Source organism: Peromyscus californicus, unplaced genomic scaffold, assembly GCF_007827085.1.
Source record: "Peromyscus californicus insignis strain IS unplaced genomic scaffold, ASM782708v3 Scaffold_15__1_contigs__length_86483966, whole genome shotgun sequence".
NCBI classification, from domain to species: domain Eukaryota; kingdom Metazoa; phylum Chordata; class Mammalia; order Rodentia; family Cricetidae; genus Peromyscus; species Peromyscus californicus.
This window is the reverse complement of record NW_026294447.1, coordinates 71,767,039-71,788,689: the sequence shown is the minus strand read 5'-3', so window position 1 is coordinate 71,788,689 and position 21,651 is coordinate 71,767,039. Positions and strand designations below refer to the sequence as shown.

General features: G+C 44.8%; 1 protein-coding gene across 3 annotated transcripts in view; it reads right to left on the bottom strand.

Moving 5' to 3' along the window:
• Zfyve1 (zinc finger FYVE-type containing 1) overlaps positions 1–5,714 on the bottom strand; it is a 55,778-nt gene extending 50,064 nt beyond the window's left edge. Inside the window, exons 1-2 of one of the 3 annotated variants that reach the window (XM_052739367.1) lie at positions 5,489–5,714; positions 2,848–3,815 (exon numbers count right to left, since the gene is read on the bottom strand). In XM_052739367.1, coding sequence (XP_052595327.1) covers positions 2,848–3,330 — 483 coding nt within the window. In that variant the 5' untranslated portion in view covers positions 3,331–3,815; positions 5,489–5,714. The remainder of the gene's footprint in view (positions 1–2,847; positions 3,816–5,488) is intronic. The other 2 variants (XM_052739366.1, XM_052739368.1) reach the window with 2 other exon arrangements.
• Between the last annotated feature and the right edge of the window lie 15,937 nt (positions 5,715–21,651).

Genomic DNA, 21,651 nt, shown 5'->3' with positions numbered 1-21,651 from the left:
CTATTGCAAGGAGTTTGAGGATAGCATGGGCTACATTAGATGATGTCTTTAAAAAGTCTCCCAAGAGGAGGAGGAGGAGGAGATGATACAGATGTGGTGGCAGGTACCAGGAACCTCAGTGCTGGGGTATGGTTAAAGGTGGAAGCAGAGCGGAGGATCCCAAGGGCTTCAGGCCAGACAGTTCAGCTTCAACAGCAAGCCCTATGTTCAGTGAGTGAATAACTGAAGATCCACCTCGAGCTTCAGCATGCAAAAAGACACACACACCCCATCCCCACACAAAGGTTAGGGTAAATGTTAGGTTGAAATGAGCATGTACTTAAGTACGAGCAAGTTTTTTAATTCATGAAAATTTAAATATTCATGAAAATTACTGGTTCCTCAAAAATCTTCCTCTCACTTTAGAAAGTATCAATACCATGAACTGTGACTTTCAGAGGCTGACATTATACCAGAACAAACCAGAACCATCCAGACCCAACTGCTCCATTTATAAAATATTCAGTGCACAATGTTGCCCAATTAGAGCATAATCCATAATGAAGACATTACTGCTGACAAGGGAGGCAGAATGGGATCTGGGTCATTCTCCCATGGCTCTATTAGTTCCTCTCAAACCAATAAAGGGAAGTCTGTGTTAGCAAAGTATCCAGCAACGGTGCACACTAGAAGCGGACAGCAATCATGACGTAATTCATTTCCATCAGCTTATCCACACAGGAGAAAGGCAGAGGTAAAAAATACTTAGTGGATAATTGGGAAATCTCTCTAATGGTGACTATGTATCGGTATTCCTCCCTCTGGAGACTGAGTCATCGCCACCACAAGTACTAAGTCAGTGGGCCACAAATACCACACGGACACTGGCAACAACGAACTGGTACTGGACATGAGGTCCCAGGCCCTATGATAAGTCTTTTCCACTCCTAATCTCCGAGTCCTCCCGACAGGTCTATGAAATGGAGACAGAACAGACCGGTGAAGCTGGAATAACTTGCTGTGGTTGCACAGCCTGGGAGCACTAGCTAGGAAGGGAATTCCAACAGGGAAGCAGTCTTCCCTTGGAAGGCAACTAAAGGGCCTGCCTCAAGATGGCTTACCCAGTGAGAAGCTTGTTGCCACCAACCCCGAGTTCAATCCCAGGGAACCACAGGTAGGAGAGAATCAACTCAAAATATTGTCCCCACCTCCATACATGAGCAATGGGACACACAGATACATGATTTTTTTTAAAAAAAAAAGCCAACTCAAAACAAAATAAATAAATAACATAACATTACCCTAGCAGGGCAGGGCAGGGCAGCACAGGCCTTTAAGCCCAGCACTTGGGAGACAGAAGCAGGTAGATCTCTGTATACAGACTGGAGTTCTAGGACAGCCAGGGCTACACAGAGAGACCTTGTCTCAAAAAAAAAAAAAAAAAAAAAAAAAAAAAAAAAAAAAAAAAGCAATAAAGAAGCAAAAAACAAAAACAAAAAACATTACCAACTCCTGATGGTCACTGGCTACCACCATCTCCTTCCCAGCTTAAGGGACATGCTCTTTGAACTTACTATTTTACATCTCCTATTTCTTGCTACCCTCTCACCCAAATGGGGAACAAACCAAAGATTCTCTAGGCGTTCTGGAAGCCCTCACTGGCTTCTACACATTAGAAGTCACCATGGTTGGAATGTTCCTCTGAAACTATATTTTAAATGATGTGTGTTCATGTGTAGTATGGGTCTGTGCACATGTTGTTCTTGGAGGCCAAAAGAGGGTGTTGGGTCCCTGGAACTGGAGTTACAGGCAGTTCTAAGCCTCCTAACATGAGTGCTGGAAGTTGAACTTGGGTCATCTGTAAGAACAATCCACTACTCTAAATCAACAACCAGTCCTGCCCCACCCACACTTGATCCTTATACACACACACACACACACACACACACGCTGATGTTCTGGAAGTGGACCCTGCAAGTAATTGAGATAAGGTCATCAAAGTGGAGCCCTGTGATGGGAGAGGTGGCTTATCAAGCCACGACACTTGAGCAGGATTCTGATACCCCTCCACACAATACAGCCCTCAGATGCTCAGACACTCATGGACTTCTCAGCCTCTAGACCTGTGAGCAAAAGGAACTTTTATTCCTCATATAAGTTACTAGACTCAGGTATTTTGTTATAACAACAGATAAGGGACTAAGAAGCTTGTATAAGAAAACCAAAAGAGGCCATTGAAAAGAATATTGTCTTTGTAAAAAAATAATAATAATAATTCCCCCAATACTGAGGATACACAGTCCCCTATCTGTCACATTATCTTTGGTTTTCTAAGTGCTTTCCTGCAGGCCACTGTCCTAAGCTGTTCTTCCTACTACTACAAAGACAGCGCTGGTAGGCAACAGCCTGCACAGCCTCACTTCATTCTCACAACCACTGTTCCCATTGTACAGATGAGAAAACTAAGGCTCAGGGGAAAGCAAAATGAATTTAGTCCAAGATTATCCAGCTGGTAAATAACTAAATCTTACTCCATAGTCTCAGCACATCAGGACGCTGAGGTAGGGAGATCACCAGTTCAAGGTCAGCCCGAACTACCCAGCAAGACCCTGTCTCAAAAAACCAAAAGGTAAGCCAGGTGTAGTGGCTCATACCTACAATCCCAGCACTCAGGAAAAGTGAGGCAGGAGGACTGCTGGGAATTCCAGGCCAGCTGAGCTAAGAGTGAAATTTCTCAAAACAAACAAAACTAAATAAACTTAAGGCTTCTGAGGCCTTGGCTTTTACTGCTTCTAAGGGGCACTCCTGGGCTGTTTTGGAGAGCAGATCAATACAGCGATAGGAGTCCCGTAATGGCAGGGCACTTACCTGAATCTCTTCATTTTCATCTACCAGGAGGAAGCTCACAACCCTCTCTGTCATCTTCTTCCTCTTGGTCTCCTCATCCATCTCTTCCCCCTCCAGGGATTCCTGGACCTTACTGACATGGTACACAGTGATGGGGTGTCTCCTCTTGTTACCTCCTGAATGAGTCCTCTTCTGGCACTCCAGGCACAGATTGTTTTTGCAGGTCTGGCACCTCACGGCTGCCCTTTGCCGAACACCTGGAGAATGCCCGTTGGGGCCCTTGCAGATGTCACAGTAAGGGACGTGGCCAGCTTTGAGTCTTATCCGCTCATGGCTTCGTAGACGCTCCTGCCTGTGCAGCTCCTCCTCACAGCGGAGACACTGCAAACTGCAGCACTCATCGCATTCGAAGACAGCTTCGTCAGACCCGCTGCAGGCGTAACTCTCCTGGCACATGAGCCCCGGATTCAGGCCTTTCTCTGCTGGGGAAGTCTGGGCACTCATAACTTAGACTCGTCTAAAAACCACCCACCCTGGAACACTCACTCCCGTGCTTTTTCCAGGAATGAAGGAAGACAACGGCTTTGAGTCTGAAGGCGGCTAGTGCTTCCACAGGGTTCTGAACACTTTAAAATAAGAAAACCTGTCTAAGAATTTCTGCACACTCACAAATGTTTAAACTTTTAAGGCTCTGCCTCCAAGTCTCTAGTCTCAGCAGCAATGTTGATCGAGTCTGAAGGTTTCATCCTCTGCCAAGTGCAGATAAAGTTGAAGTCAAAATGAACTCGACAGAGTCTTTGATACAGGTTGAGAGGTCTGCTGGGTTCACAAAGGTAGGCTCATCAGTTGGGCCTCGGCCACAAAGTCGTAGTGATGAAATAAGGTGGTGAGGAGCTGTTCGATATACATGAGCCTTGAGCCAATATTTCAAAGGCTCCCTAGAACAGGGGAAGAGGATTTCACTCATCTGGAAAAAAGCAGAAGCGTACCTTAAAAAAAAAACAAACAAAAAGAACACCTAAATGCCAGGCCAAAACCACCAAGAGAACTCTCATCCTTGCTTATAAAAACTACAGTGGCAGTGGGTGGTGGTGGCACAGGCCTTTAATCCCAGCACTTGGGAGGCAGAGCCCAACAGATCTCAGTGAATTCAAGACCAACCTGGGCTACAGAGTGAGTTCCAGGAAAGTCTCCAAAGCTACACAGAGAAGCCCTGTCTCAAAAACCAAACAAACAAAAAACTACAATGGCTTATTCTAGGACTAGAAACTTCATCTCCAAATGATGGTTAAGGATCTCCCTTCTAAAAACAATCGCAGCCGGGCAGCAGTGGGACACACCTTCAATCCCAGCACCCGGGAGGCAGAGGCAAGCAGATCTCTGTGAGTTCGAGGCCAGCATGGTCTACAGAGCGAGATCCAGGACAGCCAGGACTGCTTCACAGAGAGATCCTGTTTTGAAAAACCAAAAAAAAAAAAAAAAAAAAAAAAAACTAAAGAAAAAAAATTAAACAATAAACTTTAGACCTCCCTCAAAGACCTAGACAAACCCAATTATCCTCGTAAGTGGACTGCTTCAGTTTTGGACAGGTGAAGGCCTTGCAAGGGGTCTAAAGTTGGCAACAATCGTCTCAATTTCACGTTCAAAAACTAAAACAACTACTATGCTTCTTTTTGCCCCTTCTTTCTCTGTCTAGAGCAGGGAGCTGGGAGCAACAGGAGGCAGAATTCCTTCACTCTGGTGCACTGTAGAGTCAGGCCCTATAGTGAGTCAAAACAACTCATTTTTCTCTTGACACTCAGAATCTAACTTAAAAAAAAAAAAAACTTTAGCCGGGCGGTGGTTGTGCACGCCTTTAATCCCAGCACTCGGGAGGCAGAGCCAGGCGGATCTCTGTGAGTTCGAGGCCAGCCTGGGCTACCAAGTGAGTTCCAGGAAAGGCACAAAGCTACACAGAGAAACCCTGTCTCGAAAAACCAAAAAAAAAAAAAAAACTTTAAAGGAAAAAAAGTGGGGAGACAGAAAAGGGGGTTGGGGTCACTTCTTCATGTAATTACACTTGTAATTCCCCCTAGCTTTGCCGTCTAGTCCAACAGCACAACAAAGTGTAAAGTCCTCCTTTCGGTTATTCGCTCCTCCCTTACAGTAATCAGTCTATCCATCTGATCTGCAGATAAACAAGGAAGGCAGCGGAGTAACCAGGGGACCTTATTTACCCCCTAACCTCAGGCGTGCCCAGCCAGCTCCCAAAAGGGAAACAAAAATCAAAACTTGTCACTACTAAGAAAAACAGAAAATCAACCTTCATAATACCCGACCCCTACCAGGCCAAGCAAACAATCCGGCCCCTCCTCAGGGCCCCCACCTGGACAACTCTCTCCAATCTCGGGTTCCTCACCCCTACCTTGTTCCAGGACACCGCCACCACAACCCGAGGGGTGGCAGCGGAGCCGAAGAACAAAGAAGGCCCCCCAAATCTCCCCCACACCCGCACATCCCAGAGCCTAATCCATTGTTTATGCCACCCCACCCCCATCCGAGCCGCACCCGTCCCCCCCTTCCTCCTAGAAGCGACCGGAGCCCCGGGACCAGCGCTCGCCCGGGGCTGGGCCAAGCTGCCCCCGCCCTGCCCGTCGCGCCCGTCGTGGCCCGCAGAGCCCACCCGGAGTAGCTTGGCCGCCGCAAGGCGACGCGGAGGACGCGGGTTGCCGACGGGACCCAGGCTGCTCTAGGGCCCCGACGGATCCATCCTCAGCAACATCTCCGCCCCCTCCTCCTCGGCTGCCTCCCAGGCTTCCTCCTCTCTTGTTGTCAGTTGGAATCAGCTGATCAGAGTGAACTTCTCCCAGCTCGGACCAACAGGAAGGCATGAGCCGCGCAACCCAGCGCCGGAGGAGCGGCCGGGGGCGGAGCACGACAGCGGCGGGGCGGGAAGGGCGAGCGTGGCATCTTGGGAGCTGTAGTTTTCTGGGTGGCGTCCCTCTGTCCCAAAGCCCAGAAATATGGGCTCCAGATGACTACAACTACCAGATGGAGGTGTCGCCCTTGTGAACAGACGGCGAAGACAGGCCGACGAGCATTTCGGGACTTGGAGTTTCCGCTGAGACTGTGGTTTTTGCAGGTTGCAGCCCGTTGTTTAGGGATGTGGCCTGGGAAGAAGTTCTGTAGATTAGACAAATAATATAATGTTTATATAAGCAGGAAATGGAACGGCACATTATTATTGTACATCTTTCCTTCAGAAATGCGCAAAGTGGGAAAAGACCATTAAACACTGACTGAAAGGATATCAGTATGCTTGAGGGTATTTTTGTGTTTTCCCTAAAGATATTCAACAAACCCACTGTTAATTTTTGTTGTCTTTTGTTGTTTTTTGTTTGTTTGTTTGTTTTGTTTTTCGAGACAGGGCTTCTCTGTGTAGCATTGCGCCTTTCCTGGACCTAGCACTGTAGACCAGGCTGGCCTCGAACTCACAGAGATCCGCCTGGCTCTGCCTCCCGAGTGCTGGGATTAAAGGTGTGCGCCACCACCACTCGGCTTACTGCGAGTTCTTTTTCCGTCTTTTTCCCTATATAGGCCTCATAACTTCTAATTTTTAAATTGTGCAAGATAGCTGGGCCACACATTCCAGTAAACTTTAAGATTACAGTGCCTGCTAATGTTAACACTATTATCAGACTTTTAAAAAATAGCTTTATGTTTGTTTAGTGCTTTCACTTTTTTCTCATTTATTTCTTGGAATAACAGTGAGAGAAAACATGAGGCACAGAAAAGATACTGGTCTTTAATGCCTAGGAAAGCTTTAGGTGGCTAGGGTAAATCACTTAATGACTCCATAAAATAAAGGAATTTTGCTGTGTAATTTCTGCCAATTTTAATGTTGTATGATTTTTTCTCGATAATGGTTAACCTGAGACAGAAAACTAAGGTTAAGTGACTTGCCAAAGTACACAGCAAATTATTGACAACGCTGGATAAGATCTCATCTTCTGACTTAAGCAGGACACTCTTTTGCCTTCTGATTCAAAGGACATAATTAGATCAATAGTCAAGCCAAGTCTCCAAAATACTGAATGCGCTCTGTATAAGGATTATATTGCTGAAAATCATGTCTTTAGGACAGAGAGCCAACAGTGGACAACCTGGAGGTGAACCTTTTTCTCCTGCACCGTATCACAAACCAGGGTGGTAAAAACTAAACTAGCTGGAGCACTTTAAAAAAATAAATCTTTAGCCAAGCAGTGGTGGCCCATGCCTTTAATCCCCAGCATTCCAGAGGCAGAGGCTGGTGGATCTCTGTGAGTTCAAGGCCAGCCTGGACTACAGAGTGAGTTCCATGACAGCCAGGGCTGTTACACAGAGAAGCCCCTGTCTTGAAAACCACCCCCCAAAAAATAATAATTATAATTAAAAAATAAAAAATTAGATGTTTATTAGAAATAAGGTGGTGTGGGGAGAGGAAAGACAGGATTTTAGAAAAGAAGTTAAACTAACAAGTTTTAAACAAGCCTGAGATTGGTTGGCATGACGAAGGTTTTATTCCAGGACTGCCTCTGTGACTACCTGTACCTTTGTCAGATTATTTCATAACCCTGCTTGTAAGATGACGATACTGAAGATATTGGTCTGTGTATGAAGAGAGTGCTTTCCTGGCATACACAAGGCCCTGGGTTTGATCCCCAGCACCACAAAAAATGAGGATATTAATATATTGAAGGGCCGGGCAGTGGTGGCGCACGCCTTTAATCCCAGCACTCGGGAGGCAGAGCCAGGCGGATCTTTGTGAGTTCGAGGCCAGCCTGGGCTACCAAGTGAGTTCCAGGAGAGGCGCAAAGCTACACAGAGAAACCCTGTCTCGAAACAAAACCCGTCTCTGCCTCCCAAGTACTGGGATCAAAGGCGTGCACACTGCCGCAGACCTCCTTTACATTCTTTCCATGCCTGTTTGTTGGTTGGTTGGTTTGTTTTACCAAGACCTACATTTCTCCCCCGCCCCACGTGGGATTGGATAGAGAGACACCAACACCTCATAAGCTCAGTGTGTTTATTAAGTAGAGTTGAACAGAGACAGGGTTATTGCATCCAGCTGCAAAAGGAGATGGGGTTATCATATACAGATAAACAAGGAGGCAAGTTTTATGGTGTATAGCTGAACAAGGAGGCAGGTTTAGCTCATCTAGGTAGGAGCAGACTTCAGGCTGTAAACATGGGGAGGGAGAGGCTATGACAGATGTTTTCTGCATGTACCATCAACATCTACACATGGACGAGAAGGCTTTGCTATAACTCTGAGCCTGAGGGAGTGGGTGCCATTTTCTGAGGCTCTGGAAGACCTACATTTTCATTGGAATGTTGCCTATGAAGATTCTTTAAGACCTGGGATAAAGGGTCATTGCTCCAGAGAGATTTCACTTTTGGGTTTTTGTTGTTGCTGTTTTTTGTTTGTTTGTTTGTTTGTTTGTTTTGCACCTCACCCCATGAAGAAATACTTAAAATTCAATGTTATTATTTTATTTAGTTAACAGCCACCAAGACATTTCTGTTTGGACTGTAAACCCCACTTTATGGGTCTAGTGGCACCCGCACACACCATCACAACCTCCCCCATTCCAAGATGATTTTCTTTCTAGTTTGTTGGGATGGGATGTTTTTACTCCCCATTCACCTCTATGGGAATTTGAGTGTCCGAATTTAGAGTTCCTACCAGGTTCTGGACTTGGTCTTCTGTCTCACTTGCTCTAGGATGCATTTTAAAAAAAAAGCTAGCTGGGTGGCACATGCCTTTAATCCCAGCACAGGAAGGGAGAAATAATAATAATATTTAGCAGCAACAAGAAATACAAAACAGTTGGGCAGTGGTGGCACACGCCTTTAATCCCAGCACTCGGGAGGCAGAGGCAGGCAGATCTCTGTGAGTTTCAGGCCAGCCTGGTCTACAGAGCGAGATCCAGGAAAGGCACCAAAACAAGGCAGAGAAACCCTGTCTCAAAAAACAACAACAACCAGCCTGGGCTACCAAGTGAGTCCCAGGAAAGGCGCAAAGCTACACAGAGAAACCCTGTCTCGAAAAACCAAAAAAAAAAAAAAAACAACAACAACAAAAAAAACTTGTTTCAGAAAACCAAAAAAACAAAACAAAAATATAGTATAGCGCATTTGTGCCCTTAATTGTTCTCTGGGAGAATAGTAGTCAAAATAGTAAATAGTGTTTGATGAGACTAGAATCAGAACAAGAAAGGAATCAGACCAATGAACACTTATGATGAAAGGCTAATCTTTGGGGAAGAGACCCCTCTCCATACTAGACTTGGCCATTGCCGCTGGCAACAGAATAAATCAGTTCCTCCCACGTTACTCTTTGCTGTCCACTGAGATAGAGCTAATAAATTCACTCTGAGTGATTTTAAAAGAAAGTTAACTCACTGAAAGGACCGTGTGTGTTTTAGAGTTGCTGGGAAGACTGGAGAATCTGGGTCAAAAAATGGTCAGAAGGTGTTTGGGAGAAAATACTATCACGTTCTCACCTAACAAGTCAGGGCAGCAAGCCATGATTGGTACTGCTTGCACTGGACACACTCAATGCCCGACTGTCTCTGTCGCATTGTCAATGGTTTGGATGCCTCAACCAAAGCTCATGTTAAAACTAAATCCCTGCTGTGGTGGCGCACACCTTTAATCCCAGCACTTGGGAGGCAGAGCTAGGTGGATCTCTGTGAGTTCGAGGCCAGCCTGGTCTACAGAGCGAGATCCAGAAAAGGCGCAAAGCTACACAGAGAAATCCTGTCTCGGAAAAAAAAAAAGAAAGAAAGAAAGAAAACTAAATCCCATTATAAAGTTTTTTGTTTGTTTGTTTGTTTGTTTGTTTTTCGAAACAGGATTTCTCTGTGTAGTTTTGGTGCCTGTCCTGGATCTCTGTAGCCCAGGCTGGCCTTGAACTCACAGAGATCCACCTGGCTTTGCCTCCCAAGTGCTGGGATTAAAGGCTCAGCCATCCCCCCCCCCCCCAGCCTTAAGTATTAAATAGATAAGACCAGATGGAATCTTAAGGGATGATTAATCCACTCCTAGATCAGTTGGTGAATTAGGGGGCTGGAAAAATGACACAGTTGGTCAAATACTTGCTGTACAAGCATGAGTACCTGAGTTTGGGCTCCAGAACCCTCACAAAAACCGGTGCAAGCTGGGCAGTGGTGACATACACCTTTAATCCCAGCAATTGGGGGAGGCAGAGGCAGACAGATCTCTGAGTTTGAGGTCCGGTCTACAGAGTGAGTTCCAGAAGTACACAGAGAAACCCTGCCTCAAAAAACCAAAAAATAAAATAAGATGATACTCGGGAGGCAGAGGCAGGTGAATCTGTGAGTTTGAGGCACCCAAGGCAGCCATAATGGAGAGGTCCTGTCTCAAAACAAAATAAAAAATAAATAAAATAAAACAAAGTAGAGAGTGATCCAGGAAAGACACATGGCATTGACTTCAGACTCCAGGCCGATGATTCTCTCCTCTGGTCTCCACAGGCAACTGCACTCACATGCACATACCCACACTCAGACACACAACGTGTGCATATAATTAAAATAAATTCTTTTTGTTTGTTTGTTTGTTTGTTTTCGAGACAGGGTTTCTCTGTGCAGCTTTGTGCCTTTCCTGGAACTCACTCTGTAGCCCAGGCTGGCCTCCAACTCACAGAGATCCACCTGGCTCTGCCTCCCAAGTACTGGGATTAAAGGTGTGCGCCGCCGCCGCCGCCGCCGCCGCCGCCGCCGCCGCCACCACCCGGCCTAAAATAAATATTTTAAAATTTTTATTTATTTTTATTTTATATGTAAGTGCCCTGGTGTATGTATGTATGTATGTGTATCACATGCATGTCTGGTGCCCATTGAGATCAGAACTGGACTCCAGGGTGGTTATGAACCACCATGTGTAGTACTGGAAACCGAACCAGGTCCTCTGCAAGAGAAGCAAGTGCTTCTAACCTTTGATCTATCTTCCCAGCCCAAAATTAAATTTAAAAGTAATTTAATAAAGAGAATAGTATGTCCTCTATCCTAGAGAAAGGGTTGGTAGTGAAGTAAAGAGGGGGGGCGGGCAAACCTCAATCTGATACTTACACAAGAATTAATTCAGAATGGATTGTAAACTTAAATATAATTCATGGGCTGGAGAAATGGCTCAGCTGTTAAGAGCACATACTGCTTTTGCAGAGGATGCAGGTTTGGTTCCCAGCACCCACATGGTGGCTCACAATTGTCTGTAATTTCAGTTCCAGGAAACCCAACGCCCTCTTCTGGCCTCTCTGGACTTCTGCATGCATGTGCACACAAACTCATGTAAGCATATGCACAGATGCATAAAATCAATGACTAAATAAAAATCATAAAACATAAAACACATGAGAAAAATCCAATGACCTAGGCTGAGCAGAGTTCTGTTCCTTTTTTAAAAAATTAGAATACTTTTAAATTTTTATTTTTAATAAATATTTTATATAAAAATAAAATTTAGCCGGGCGGTGGTGGCGCACGCCTTTAATCCCAGCACTCGGGAGGCAGAGCCAGGCGGATCTCTGTGAGTTCGAGGCCAGCCTGGGCTACCAAGTGAGTCCCAGGAAAGGCGCAAAGCTACACAGAGAAACCCTGTCTCGAAAAACCAAAAAAAATAAAATAAAATAAAATAAAATTTAATAAATGTTTAAATATAAAATTTTATTTTAATACTTTAAAAAAATTATCTCCACAGTGCACATATGGAGGTTAAAGGGCAACTTTGTTAGGGTAGTTCTCTCTTTCCTCCATGTACGTGAATCCTGGGGCTTGAACTCGGATCGCTGTGCTTGCACAGCAACTGCCTCTATCCTCTGAACCATCTTGCTGTAGAGCTTAAGATGTACTTTTTTTTAAATAGTATTTTTATTTTATAATTAACTTACTTTCACGTATCAGCCACGGATTCCCCCGTCCTCCCTCCTCCCACCCCCCAGCCCTCCCCCCAATCCACCCCCCACTCCCACCTCCTCCAAGGCCAAGGTCTCCCCTAGGGAGTCAGCCCACCCGCGCAGACTCAGCCAAGGCAGGTCCAGACCCCTCCTCCTTATACCAAGACTGAGCAGAGTGTCTCAGCATAGGCCCCAGGCTCCAAAGTCAGCCCATGCAAGGACAGGTCCTGGCTCCACTGCCTGAGGGCCTCGCAAACAGTTCAAGCTCATCAACTGTCTCACTTATCCAGAGGGCCTGGTCCAGTTCCATGGGGCCTCCTCAGCCTTTGGTTCACAGTTCATGCGCTTCCACGAGTTTGGCCATTTGTCCCTGTGCTTTCCCAATAAATGTATTGGATGGCAAGAAATGGCCAAATGCCTCTAAGGGTACAAGCTGCCAAATAGAAAAGACGATCTGAATCCAAAAGAAAAGGTAGTCTGAACAACCTTTTACCTGCTAAGTAAGATGAATTTTAGTTAGAATATTCCCACAAAGATGATTCAAAGCTCACGTGGATTTGCTAGTGAACTCTACCAATAATTAAGCGGGAAAAAAAATCAGTTATATACGGATTCCTCCAAAAAATAGAAAGGAGGAAACACTTCCCAACTCATGGGGCCAGCATGACCCTGATTCAGAAATCAAAGACATGGGAAAATAAAAACACAAACCAACCTCCCTCACACTAACAAATATAGACTCTCTCTCTCTCTCTCTATTTCTCTCTCTATTTCTCTCTCTATTTCTCTCTCTCTCTCTCTCTCTCTCTCTCTCTCTCTCTCTCTCTCTCTCTCTCTCTCTCTCTCTCTCTCTCTCTTCCTAGACAGGGTTTCTCTGTATAATCTAGGCTGTCCTAGAGCTCACCCTGTAGACCAGGATGGCCTCGGACTCACAGAGATCCACATTCCACCTGCCTTTGCCTCCACACTGTCTTAATCACAGGGGTTCTAAAATAGGTGTGGAGGTAAGGTTATTTGCTCTAGTCATAAACAGAACGAAAAGTTTCAGGGTCTTGACAGTGAAACTTTCTCCCTCGTATTTTTTTCCTGTTCTGCTTTTATCTTAAGTGTTTATTTGTCCTTCGGCCTTTCTATTCATTTGCAAAGCATACAGTTTAATAACTGATGTTATTTTAGTGGTTCTTTTTCTTTTTCTGCACTTGCCTGTGTGTGTAAGTCAGCAACTTATAGGGATTAGCTTTCTTTCCACCATGTGGGTCCCTGTGATTGAACTCAGGCCCATCAGTCTTGATGACAAGCTCCTTTACCCACCGAGCCATCTTGCCAGCCCTTAGTGGGCATTTTTGAAATTATATTACTGAGAGTTTTATTATTAACCTTATAGTAATTTCTGTGTAAGTGATCTGCCTTTCTTCCTTCCTTCTTTCCTTCCTTTCTTCCTTCTTTCTTTGTTTTCTTTCTTTCTTTCTTTCTTTCTTTCTTTCTTTCTTTCTTTCTTTCTTTTCTTCCTTTCTTTCTTTGTTTTGTTTTTCTGTATAGCCCTGGCTACCCTAGAGCTTGCTCTGTAAATCAGGCTGGCTTTAAACTCAGAGATCTACCTGCCTCTGCCTCTCGAGTGCTGGGATTAAAGGGACGTGCCACCACACCATACAGAAATAAAGAAGTCTCTGTAATTTCTTAAAAGTTCGAGACTAGCCTGATCTACATAGTGAGTTCCAGAACAGCCAGGGCTACACAGAGGAACCCTGAACTCTGTCTCAAAAAGCTACACATACACAACAACAAAAAAAAAAAAAAAAGAAAGAAAGAAAGAAATACAAAAAAAGGAAGAAGAAATTATGGTTTCATGGTGATGCATGCCTGAAATGTCAGTTCTTGTAAGGCAGGAGGATTGTGAGTTCAAGCCTTGTATTACACAGCAAGATCCTATCTAAATAAAAAATCAAAAATACCTACTTCTTTAAAGGTTTCATACATTTTGTTTTGCCTCTAACAAGTTTAGTATCTGAGTTTATTGGGAATTTAACTATTTGTTAAGTTTAAATTTGTATATGTTTCTATTTCTGATAATCATCACGCATAGCAATTTGTTCCTAATTCTGTTGGCATGTGTATATGTGTGTTCATATGTGTGTGCAGTGTGGGTATGTGCATGTGCACCTGTGTGTCCATCTGTGTGGAGGTCAGAGGATGAAGTTGAGTGTGTTTCTCTAAAGTGGCAATTAATGAGGCAGTTCCACGTAGTTTATCTGATAGTCAAAAGGGGTTTATTTGGAATTAACTTACAACAAGCAAAGGGAGTTGGTTACAGGATCCAGGAGAGGTAAGGCCCGGTCCAATGCGGTTCTCTGGAGAACTCTGACTTGGTCCGCAGTACCAGATCCAGCATCCAGGATCACGAGGTAGCCAAGAGAGAGCAAGCACGTACACATTTCAGGTATTAAGGGGTCCTCTCCGTCTCCACCACGCCCTGGGTGGTGGCAGGTACCTAGGAGGTACCTGCTGCCTACTAGCGGCGGTGCTTCAGGCATGAAGCCCAGAAAACCACCCCTACATTCCTCAGTCTCTCCTCACCTTATATATTGATGCAGAGTCCCTCAGTTGAACCCAGAGCTGATTCAAGTAGCCCAGTTAGCCAGCTTGCTCAAGGGATCTTGAACGATGTATTCTATCTCCACCTCCCACTGGGATTACAGGTAGGCGGCGTGCCCATCTGACCTTTATGTGATTGCTGGGGATTCGAACTCCAGTCCTCATGCATGCAAATCAAGTGTTGTACAGCTGAGCCAACTCCTTGGTGCACTTTTAAATTTTAAGATTTATTTTTGCACTTTCAAAATTATGTATGTGGTGGTAGGTTATGTACACATAGATGTAGATGCCCATGGAGGAGGCCAGAGGTGTAGGGTCGCCCTGGAGCTGGAGTAACAGGCTGTTGTGAGCCACCTGATTTGGATGCTGAGAACTGAACTCAGGTCCTTTGCAAGGGCAATAAGCACTCTTAACGGCTGAGCCATCTCTCCAGTCCCCAGAATTTTAAATTTTAGATGATGTCAGACTGTACCAAGCTTTTTCTTTTAGGTCACCAACCAGCTCCCAAATCATGACACGGATAGTTATTATTAGTTATGAATGCTTGGCCTAGCTTAGGCTCATAGGCTAGCTCTTTTAAACTTAAATTAACCTGTTTCTCTTTATCTACCTTTCCCCCTCTTTTGTCCTTATTGAGGCTTACATATAGGGTCTCAGACATATAAAGCAAGGGCTCTATCTCTGAGCTATTACCTCAGCCCTGACTTCATTACCTCCAAGAGCAAATTAGGCAAATGAGCTGTCTCTGTCCTTCCTTCCTTTTTTTTTTTTTTTTTTTTTTTTCAGGGCTGAGGACCAAACCCAGGGCCTTGCACTTGCTAGGCAAGCACTCTACCACTGAGCTAAATCCCCAACCCCCCTTCCTTCCTTCTTGAGACAAGATCTCATGTAGCACCGACTAGCCTTGAACTTAGCCGATAGCCTAGGTTAGCCTTGACCTCCTTGTCCTCCTACCTTTCGGTCCCAAGTGCTGGGATCACAGGTGTGTGCCTCTGTGTCCTGCTTAGTTTTCTTCCCTTCCTCTTTCTAATATTTGTTTTATTTTAAATTATGTGTATGCCGGTACATCTGTGAAGAGTGTGCACATAGCATGTAATTGTAGATATCCCACAGAAGTCAGAAGAGGGCATTGGATCGCTTGGAGAGAGAGTTGCAGGGGGGGTTGAGAGCTCTGCCATGCAGATGCTGGGACTTGAACCCGGGTCCTCTAGCAGAGCTGCGCTCACACCACTGAGCCACTTCTCCAGTACTTAGTTTCTCTTCTTCAGAGAGTCTGGGTTTGCCTTTGCTAATAGCCCGAGAGGGCTGTTAGGAGGAGATACTTGTGTTGGTTTTGCTGTTGTTGTGATAACACAGTCTAGAAAAAACAACGAGAGAGAGGAAAGATCTACTTTGATTTATGGTTTTAGTCTGTGGTCAGCGGGCCCCATGATTATACGTCTGTGATGAGGTGAAGTGGAGCTGCTCGCCTCATGGCAAGCAGGAAGCCAGAGAGAGGGCAGAGCCAAGGCAAGCTATGTGCTTCAAATTATGCCTCCAGTAACCCACTTCCTCCAGCTGGACCCAACTTGCAACTGTTTTATTACCTCGCAATAACTTTTTTTTCTTTTTTTTTTATAGTTTATTTTTATTTTGTGTTCATTGGTGTTTCACTTGCATGCATGTCTGTGTGAGGGTGTCAGAAGGCCAGGAACTGGAGTTACAGACAGTTGTGAGCTGCCATGTGGGTGCTGGGAATTGAACCCGGATCCTCTGGAAGAGCAGTCAGTGCTCTCAACAACTGAGTCATCTCTCCAGCCCCTACAATAGCATTTTCTTCTTCTTCTTCTTTTTTTTTTCCTTTTTGTTTTTTTGAGACAGAGTTTTTCTGTGTAGCCCTGGCTGTCCTGGAACTCACAGAGATCCACCTGCCTCTGCCATCTGGGGGGTGGGAGTGGATTAAAGGTACGTGCCACCATGGCCTAGGTCAAAAGCTCTTTCAGTGATGACCTCGTCGATTAATTAATTTATTGATAAGAGCCCCTAGATTCCAATCACTTTATTTTTTTAAAATATTTTTATTTTATAATTAATTTTACATATCAGCCACTGATTGCCCTGTGTTCCCTCCTCCCACCCCACCCCTCAGTCACTTTCTAAAGTATGTTTCTGAACACTACTTCTGTGGTTGGTCAAACTTTCAATAAATGAGTCTTTTGGTGGTACTTCCTTCATATGCAGTCTATAACATGCCATCACTCTCTTTTCAGAATCCTGATTTCAGTTAGCAGACCTCAGATATTGGACCTTGTGGGCAACTCCAGCCTTGATCGCCAGAGTCTGTGTAAGTACCTACTGCCTCATTTGTCCTCTCCCTGCGGTTCTGGCTAAGACACAGCTCAGGAGAGTACTTCCTTTAGGAAGCCTTCCCTGGTTCCCGCACCCCTTCCACAGGGAATGTCACTGCCAATCCTCTGTATTTTTTTTTTTAATACTCTGTATTTTTATTTTTCAGGGCTGTCCAAGTTTCTTTCTCTCAACTCAAAGTCTAACTTAATCTTCACTGAAAATGACCTTTTGAAATATCCACCTGCTTTTCATTTCGTTTATTTTTTTTTTTTATTTGAGATAGAGTCTTGCTATGCAGCTATGGATGGCTTGGAACTTTCTATGTAGAACTGGCTGACCTGGAATGCCCTATGTAGCAATGGGTAGCCTGGAACTCACTATAAAACCATCTGTCTGAGCTTCAACTTGCCTTTGCTTCTGGAATGCTGGAGTTATAGGCGTGCACTATAATACTGAGCAGGATGCCACCTCTTTCTCTTGTTCTTCAGTGACTTTAGAAGATCTTAGAAAGGAATGGCGCATGGGAGGTAGAGATGGTTCAGCAGTTAAGAACTCTTGCTCTGCAATCATGAGGACTGGAGTCTGGCTCTCAGAACATGCATGAGGAACCAGCTATCTATGAAAATATCTGTAAACCAGCTTTGAGGCTGGCAGAGAAGGGTAGTTTGTCAGAGTTTGCTGGCTCTCAACCTAGCCAAGAAGGCCTGAGCCCCAGGAAGAGAGAGAGAGAGAGAGAGAGAGAGAGAGAGAGAGAGAGAGAGAGAGAGAGAGAGAGAGGAGAGAGAGAGAGATGGAAATAGAGGCACTGTCTTAAAGACAAAGGAATGGGCAAGGAGAGACAGAGGAGGAGACCAGACTCTCTTCTGGCCTCTGGCCTCTGTGCACATGTACCTGCACACACACACACACACACACACACACACACACACACACACACACACACACAAATACATCTTAAAATAAAAAAAAAAAAAAAGAAACTGGGTGCTTAATTTCCATTAACTTTGCTACCCTTCCAACCCATGGAGAATGGATTATGACTGGTGGCTCTTTCTACCTGTTCAGTGGCCTAGTTAGTGGAAGCAGCAGGCCAGTCCTGTGCAGTGAGATAAGTCCTCTAGGTTTCATAAGCCAAGCGGTGAACAGACACACACACACACACACACACACACACACACACACACACACACACACACACACACATACACTTGCAGAACTCCCTGGGCCAGTACCTGCCACATCTGGCCAATTCGTAAGCTCTCAGTGCGCTTGTGCTGCAGGGATGGCAATCTGCAGACTGGAGAGTCGGATCTGCAATTACACAGACACTTTAATCATGTTTGGAAGCAATTGTTTGGAAGTTATAGGAAGTCTGAATCTTGATGACAGAGCCTGAAATAGAACTTGAAGCAAAAATGTAGAGAAAAGAAATGATTTATATGTGGTTTCTAATAATTATCTTTGTTATCTATTTTGTAAAGACATATTGTGATTTTTTTTCCTATTAAACATTAATATGGTGGGACTGGAGAGATGGCTCAGTGTACCACTGAGTCCAGTCAGTGCTGCTGTCTGCTTGTCTGCTGGAGTGTTGACTGATCTTGTGGTCATTTTTTTTGTCTGGTGCTGGGGATCAACCCTAGGGTCTCATCCATGTGGACAAACACTACCTCTGAGCTGCAGTCCAACCTCCATGACCTAGGGACCTCCCACTATCAATGTATTATCTCTCCTATGCCTCCAGTTTAAATGTTTGGCCTCTGGGTGATTCAGCTAAATAATACTTTTCCTGTTTTGACAGTTTTCCTGGAGAGTCACCCAATATGCCGCTGAACATATGAGTCAAATGTGCCCATGGGGACAGGATCAGATTACATGTGGCTATTTATCTACAGCTGTCTCCCTGGCAAGTGACTAGGACAGGTTCTCTGACACTGTGAGTGCATAGCTTAGCCTGGCCTCCATAAGCAATAAACAAGCTTATTGGTGGCTCATCCTGACTTTTTTTGTGTGTGTGTGACAGTCTTATGTATTCCCAGCTGGCCTCAAATTCACTCTTTAAGCAAGGATGACCCTGAATTAATCCTCTTGCCTCTACTTCCCGAGAGCTGGGAATGGAGGGTGAGTACCAACACTGGTTTTTATGTTGTGCTTGGCATCAAATACAAGGCCTCATGCATGCTAGGTAAGCGCTCTACCCACTGAGCTAAAATCCTCAGCAGGAAAACTTTTTCAATACATGGGGTTTATGTGTGGTGGTGCTCACCTTTAATCAGGAGGCAGTCAGGTGGATCTTTGTGAGTTCAAAGCCAGCCTGGTTTATTCAGTGAGGTCTAGACCAGCCAGGACTACACAGTAAAACTTTACTCAAAACAAAAACAAAAACAAACCAAAAAACTAATAGAGTGTACAAATGTCTTGAAGGACTCTGCAAAGTTACAAAAAGCCTATGTTAATTTCTTCTTTCTGGATAGTCTGTGACATTTTATCCTCCTTTATGCCTTTTCAAAGAAATGAATTAATTTGGTAGTTTTGCGCTAAGGTCTGGCTAGTTAGCTGAATTCTGAGCAGCCTTTTCAATATTTCAATATTCCATGACCCGCAGCCTGCTAACCCTCCTTTTAAGGCCTAATTTGTTATCCTTTTTGTTTGTTCTTTGATTTTCAAGACAGGGTTTCTCTGTGTAGCTCTGGCTGTCCTGGAACTCACTCTGTGGACCAGGCTGGCCTCCCTCAAACTCACAGAGATCTGCCTGCCTCTGCCTCCCAAGTGCTGGGATTAAAGGCATGTGATACCACTACCAGGCTTCTGTTTTTCTGATGGCTCCATTCTTTTTATCTTTCTGCAAATCAGGGTTCTACAAGGTGGCTTCATTGACAATTCTGTTCACCATTGTTTCCATTTGTGCTAAGAGAAAGCAGCTTGTTCTCTATCTTTCCTTTGGTCAGGTACTTGCCACTCAGCAGCCCTCTTAAGACCTGGTCCAATGGTTTTTAGTTTTGAAATTATTTTATTATTTTTGTGTATGGGTGTTTGGCCTGCATGTGTGTCTGTGTGCCACATGGATAACTGTTGCCCATGAAAGCCAGAAGAGGGCATCTGATACCCGGAACTGGAGTTATAGCCAGTTGTGAGGTGCCATGTGGGTGTTGGGGGCTAAGCTCAAGTCCACTGTAAGGGCAGCAAAGATTCCGTGGGTGTATTGTTTACTTTTCTGGGTTCCTGGTTATTGTGATAAAATAGCCTGACACAACCACCACCACTGTCTTGGTTAGGGTTTCTATTGCTGTGATGAAACATCATGACCAGAAAGCAAGTTGAGGAGAAAAGGGTTTATTTGGTTTACACATCAGCATTGCTGTTCATCACTGAAGGAAGTCAGGACAGGAACTCAAAACAGGGCAGGAACCTGGAGGCAGGAGCTGATGAAGAGGCCATGGAGGGGAGCTGCTTACTGGCTTGCTTCCCATGTCATGCTCAGCCTACCTTCCTATAGAACTCAGGACCAGCAGTCAGGATGGCATCACCCACCATGGGCTGGGCCCTCCCCCACTGATCACTAACTGGGAAAAAGCCTTACAGTTACCAAGGCTCCTTCCTCTTAGGACTCTATAGCTTGTGTCAAGTTGATACACAAAACTACCCAGTACAACCCCCCCCCCCCCCCCCCCCCCCCGCAACTACCACCCCTCATCCCCCACAGGAAAAAAAAGAAACTAAAGGAAGTGTTTATCTTGGCTTACAGTTGATGAGTACAGTCCATCATGGCAGCAAAATTGTAGTTGCAGGAACTTAAGGCTGCTGGTTGGATATATTGTATCCACAATCAGGAAGCAGAAAACCATGAATACTAGTGCTCAGCTTCTCTTTATTCAGTCCAAACTTGAACCTGTTGTTAGTTTTTTGTTTTTGTTGTTTTGTTTTTTTGGTTTTTCAAGACAGGGTTTCTCTGTGTAGCTTTGCGCCTTTCCTGGATCTTGCTCTGTAGACCAGGCTGGCTTCGAATTCACAGAGACCAACCTGGCTCTGCCTCCCGAGTGCTGGGATTAAAGGCGTGCGCCACCACCGCCTGGCTTGTTTTTTTTTTGTTGTTTTTTTTTTTTTTGCCTTTTTACTTTTGGGGAGCCTGCCACCCAGCTCCCAAATAACTCACACATAGAAGCTTATTATTATTTATAAATGTCCGGCCTTAGCTTGGCTTGTCTCTTGCCAGCTTTATTTAACTTTAAATTATCCCATCTACCTTTTGCCTCTGGGATTTTACCTTTCTCTTACTTCTGTAAATCTTACTTTCACTCTTACTCTGTGGCTTGCTGTGTGGCTGCGTGGCTGGTCTCTAGTGTCCTCCTCTCCTTGCTCTTTTGCTCCTTTTTCCTCCCAGATTTGTGCTACTTGTTCTCTGCCTGCCAGCCCCGCCTATCCTTTCTTCTGCCTCACTGTTGGTCGTTCAGTTCTTCATTAGACCATCGGGTGTTTTAGACAGGCACAGTGACACAGCTTCACACAGTTAAAATGTAACATAAAAGAATGCACCACAGGGCTGGAGAGATGGCTCAGAGGTTAAGAGCACTGGCTGCTCTTCCAGAGGTCCTGAGTTCAATTCCCAGCAACCACGTGGTGGCTCACAACCATCTGTAATGAGATCTGGTGCCCTCTTCTGGCCTGCAGTCAGACATACTATGAACATAATAAATAAAAAAAAAGAATGCATCACATCTTTACATCATTAAAGAAATGTTCCACTGCATAACCAAAAGTTACACATCTGAAAATAATCTACAACATGAACCCATAGTATAGTGTCACTGACGTTTATAACTTCCCACCTCCGGCCTTCCCATTCTAGGTAACCCTCCTAGGCATGCTCTGAAGCTTGGACCCCAGGTGAGTCTCGATCCTAGTTACTCTGGGATGACCATCACACTGGGTAAACTTAAACAACACTGTCTACATTAAAGCTAGCCAGT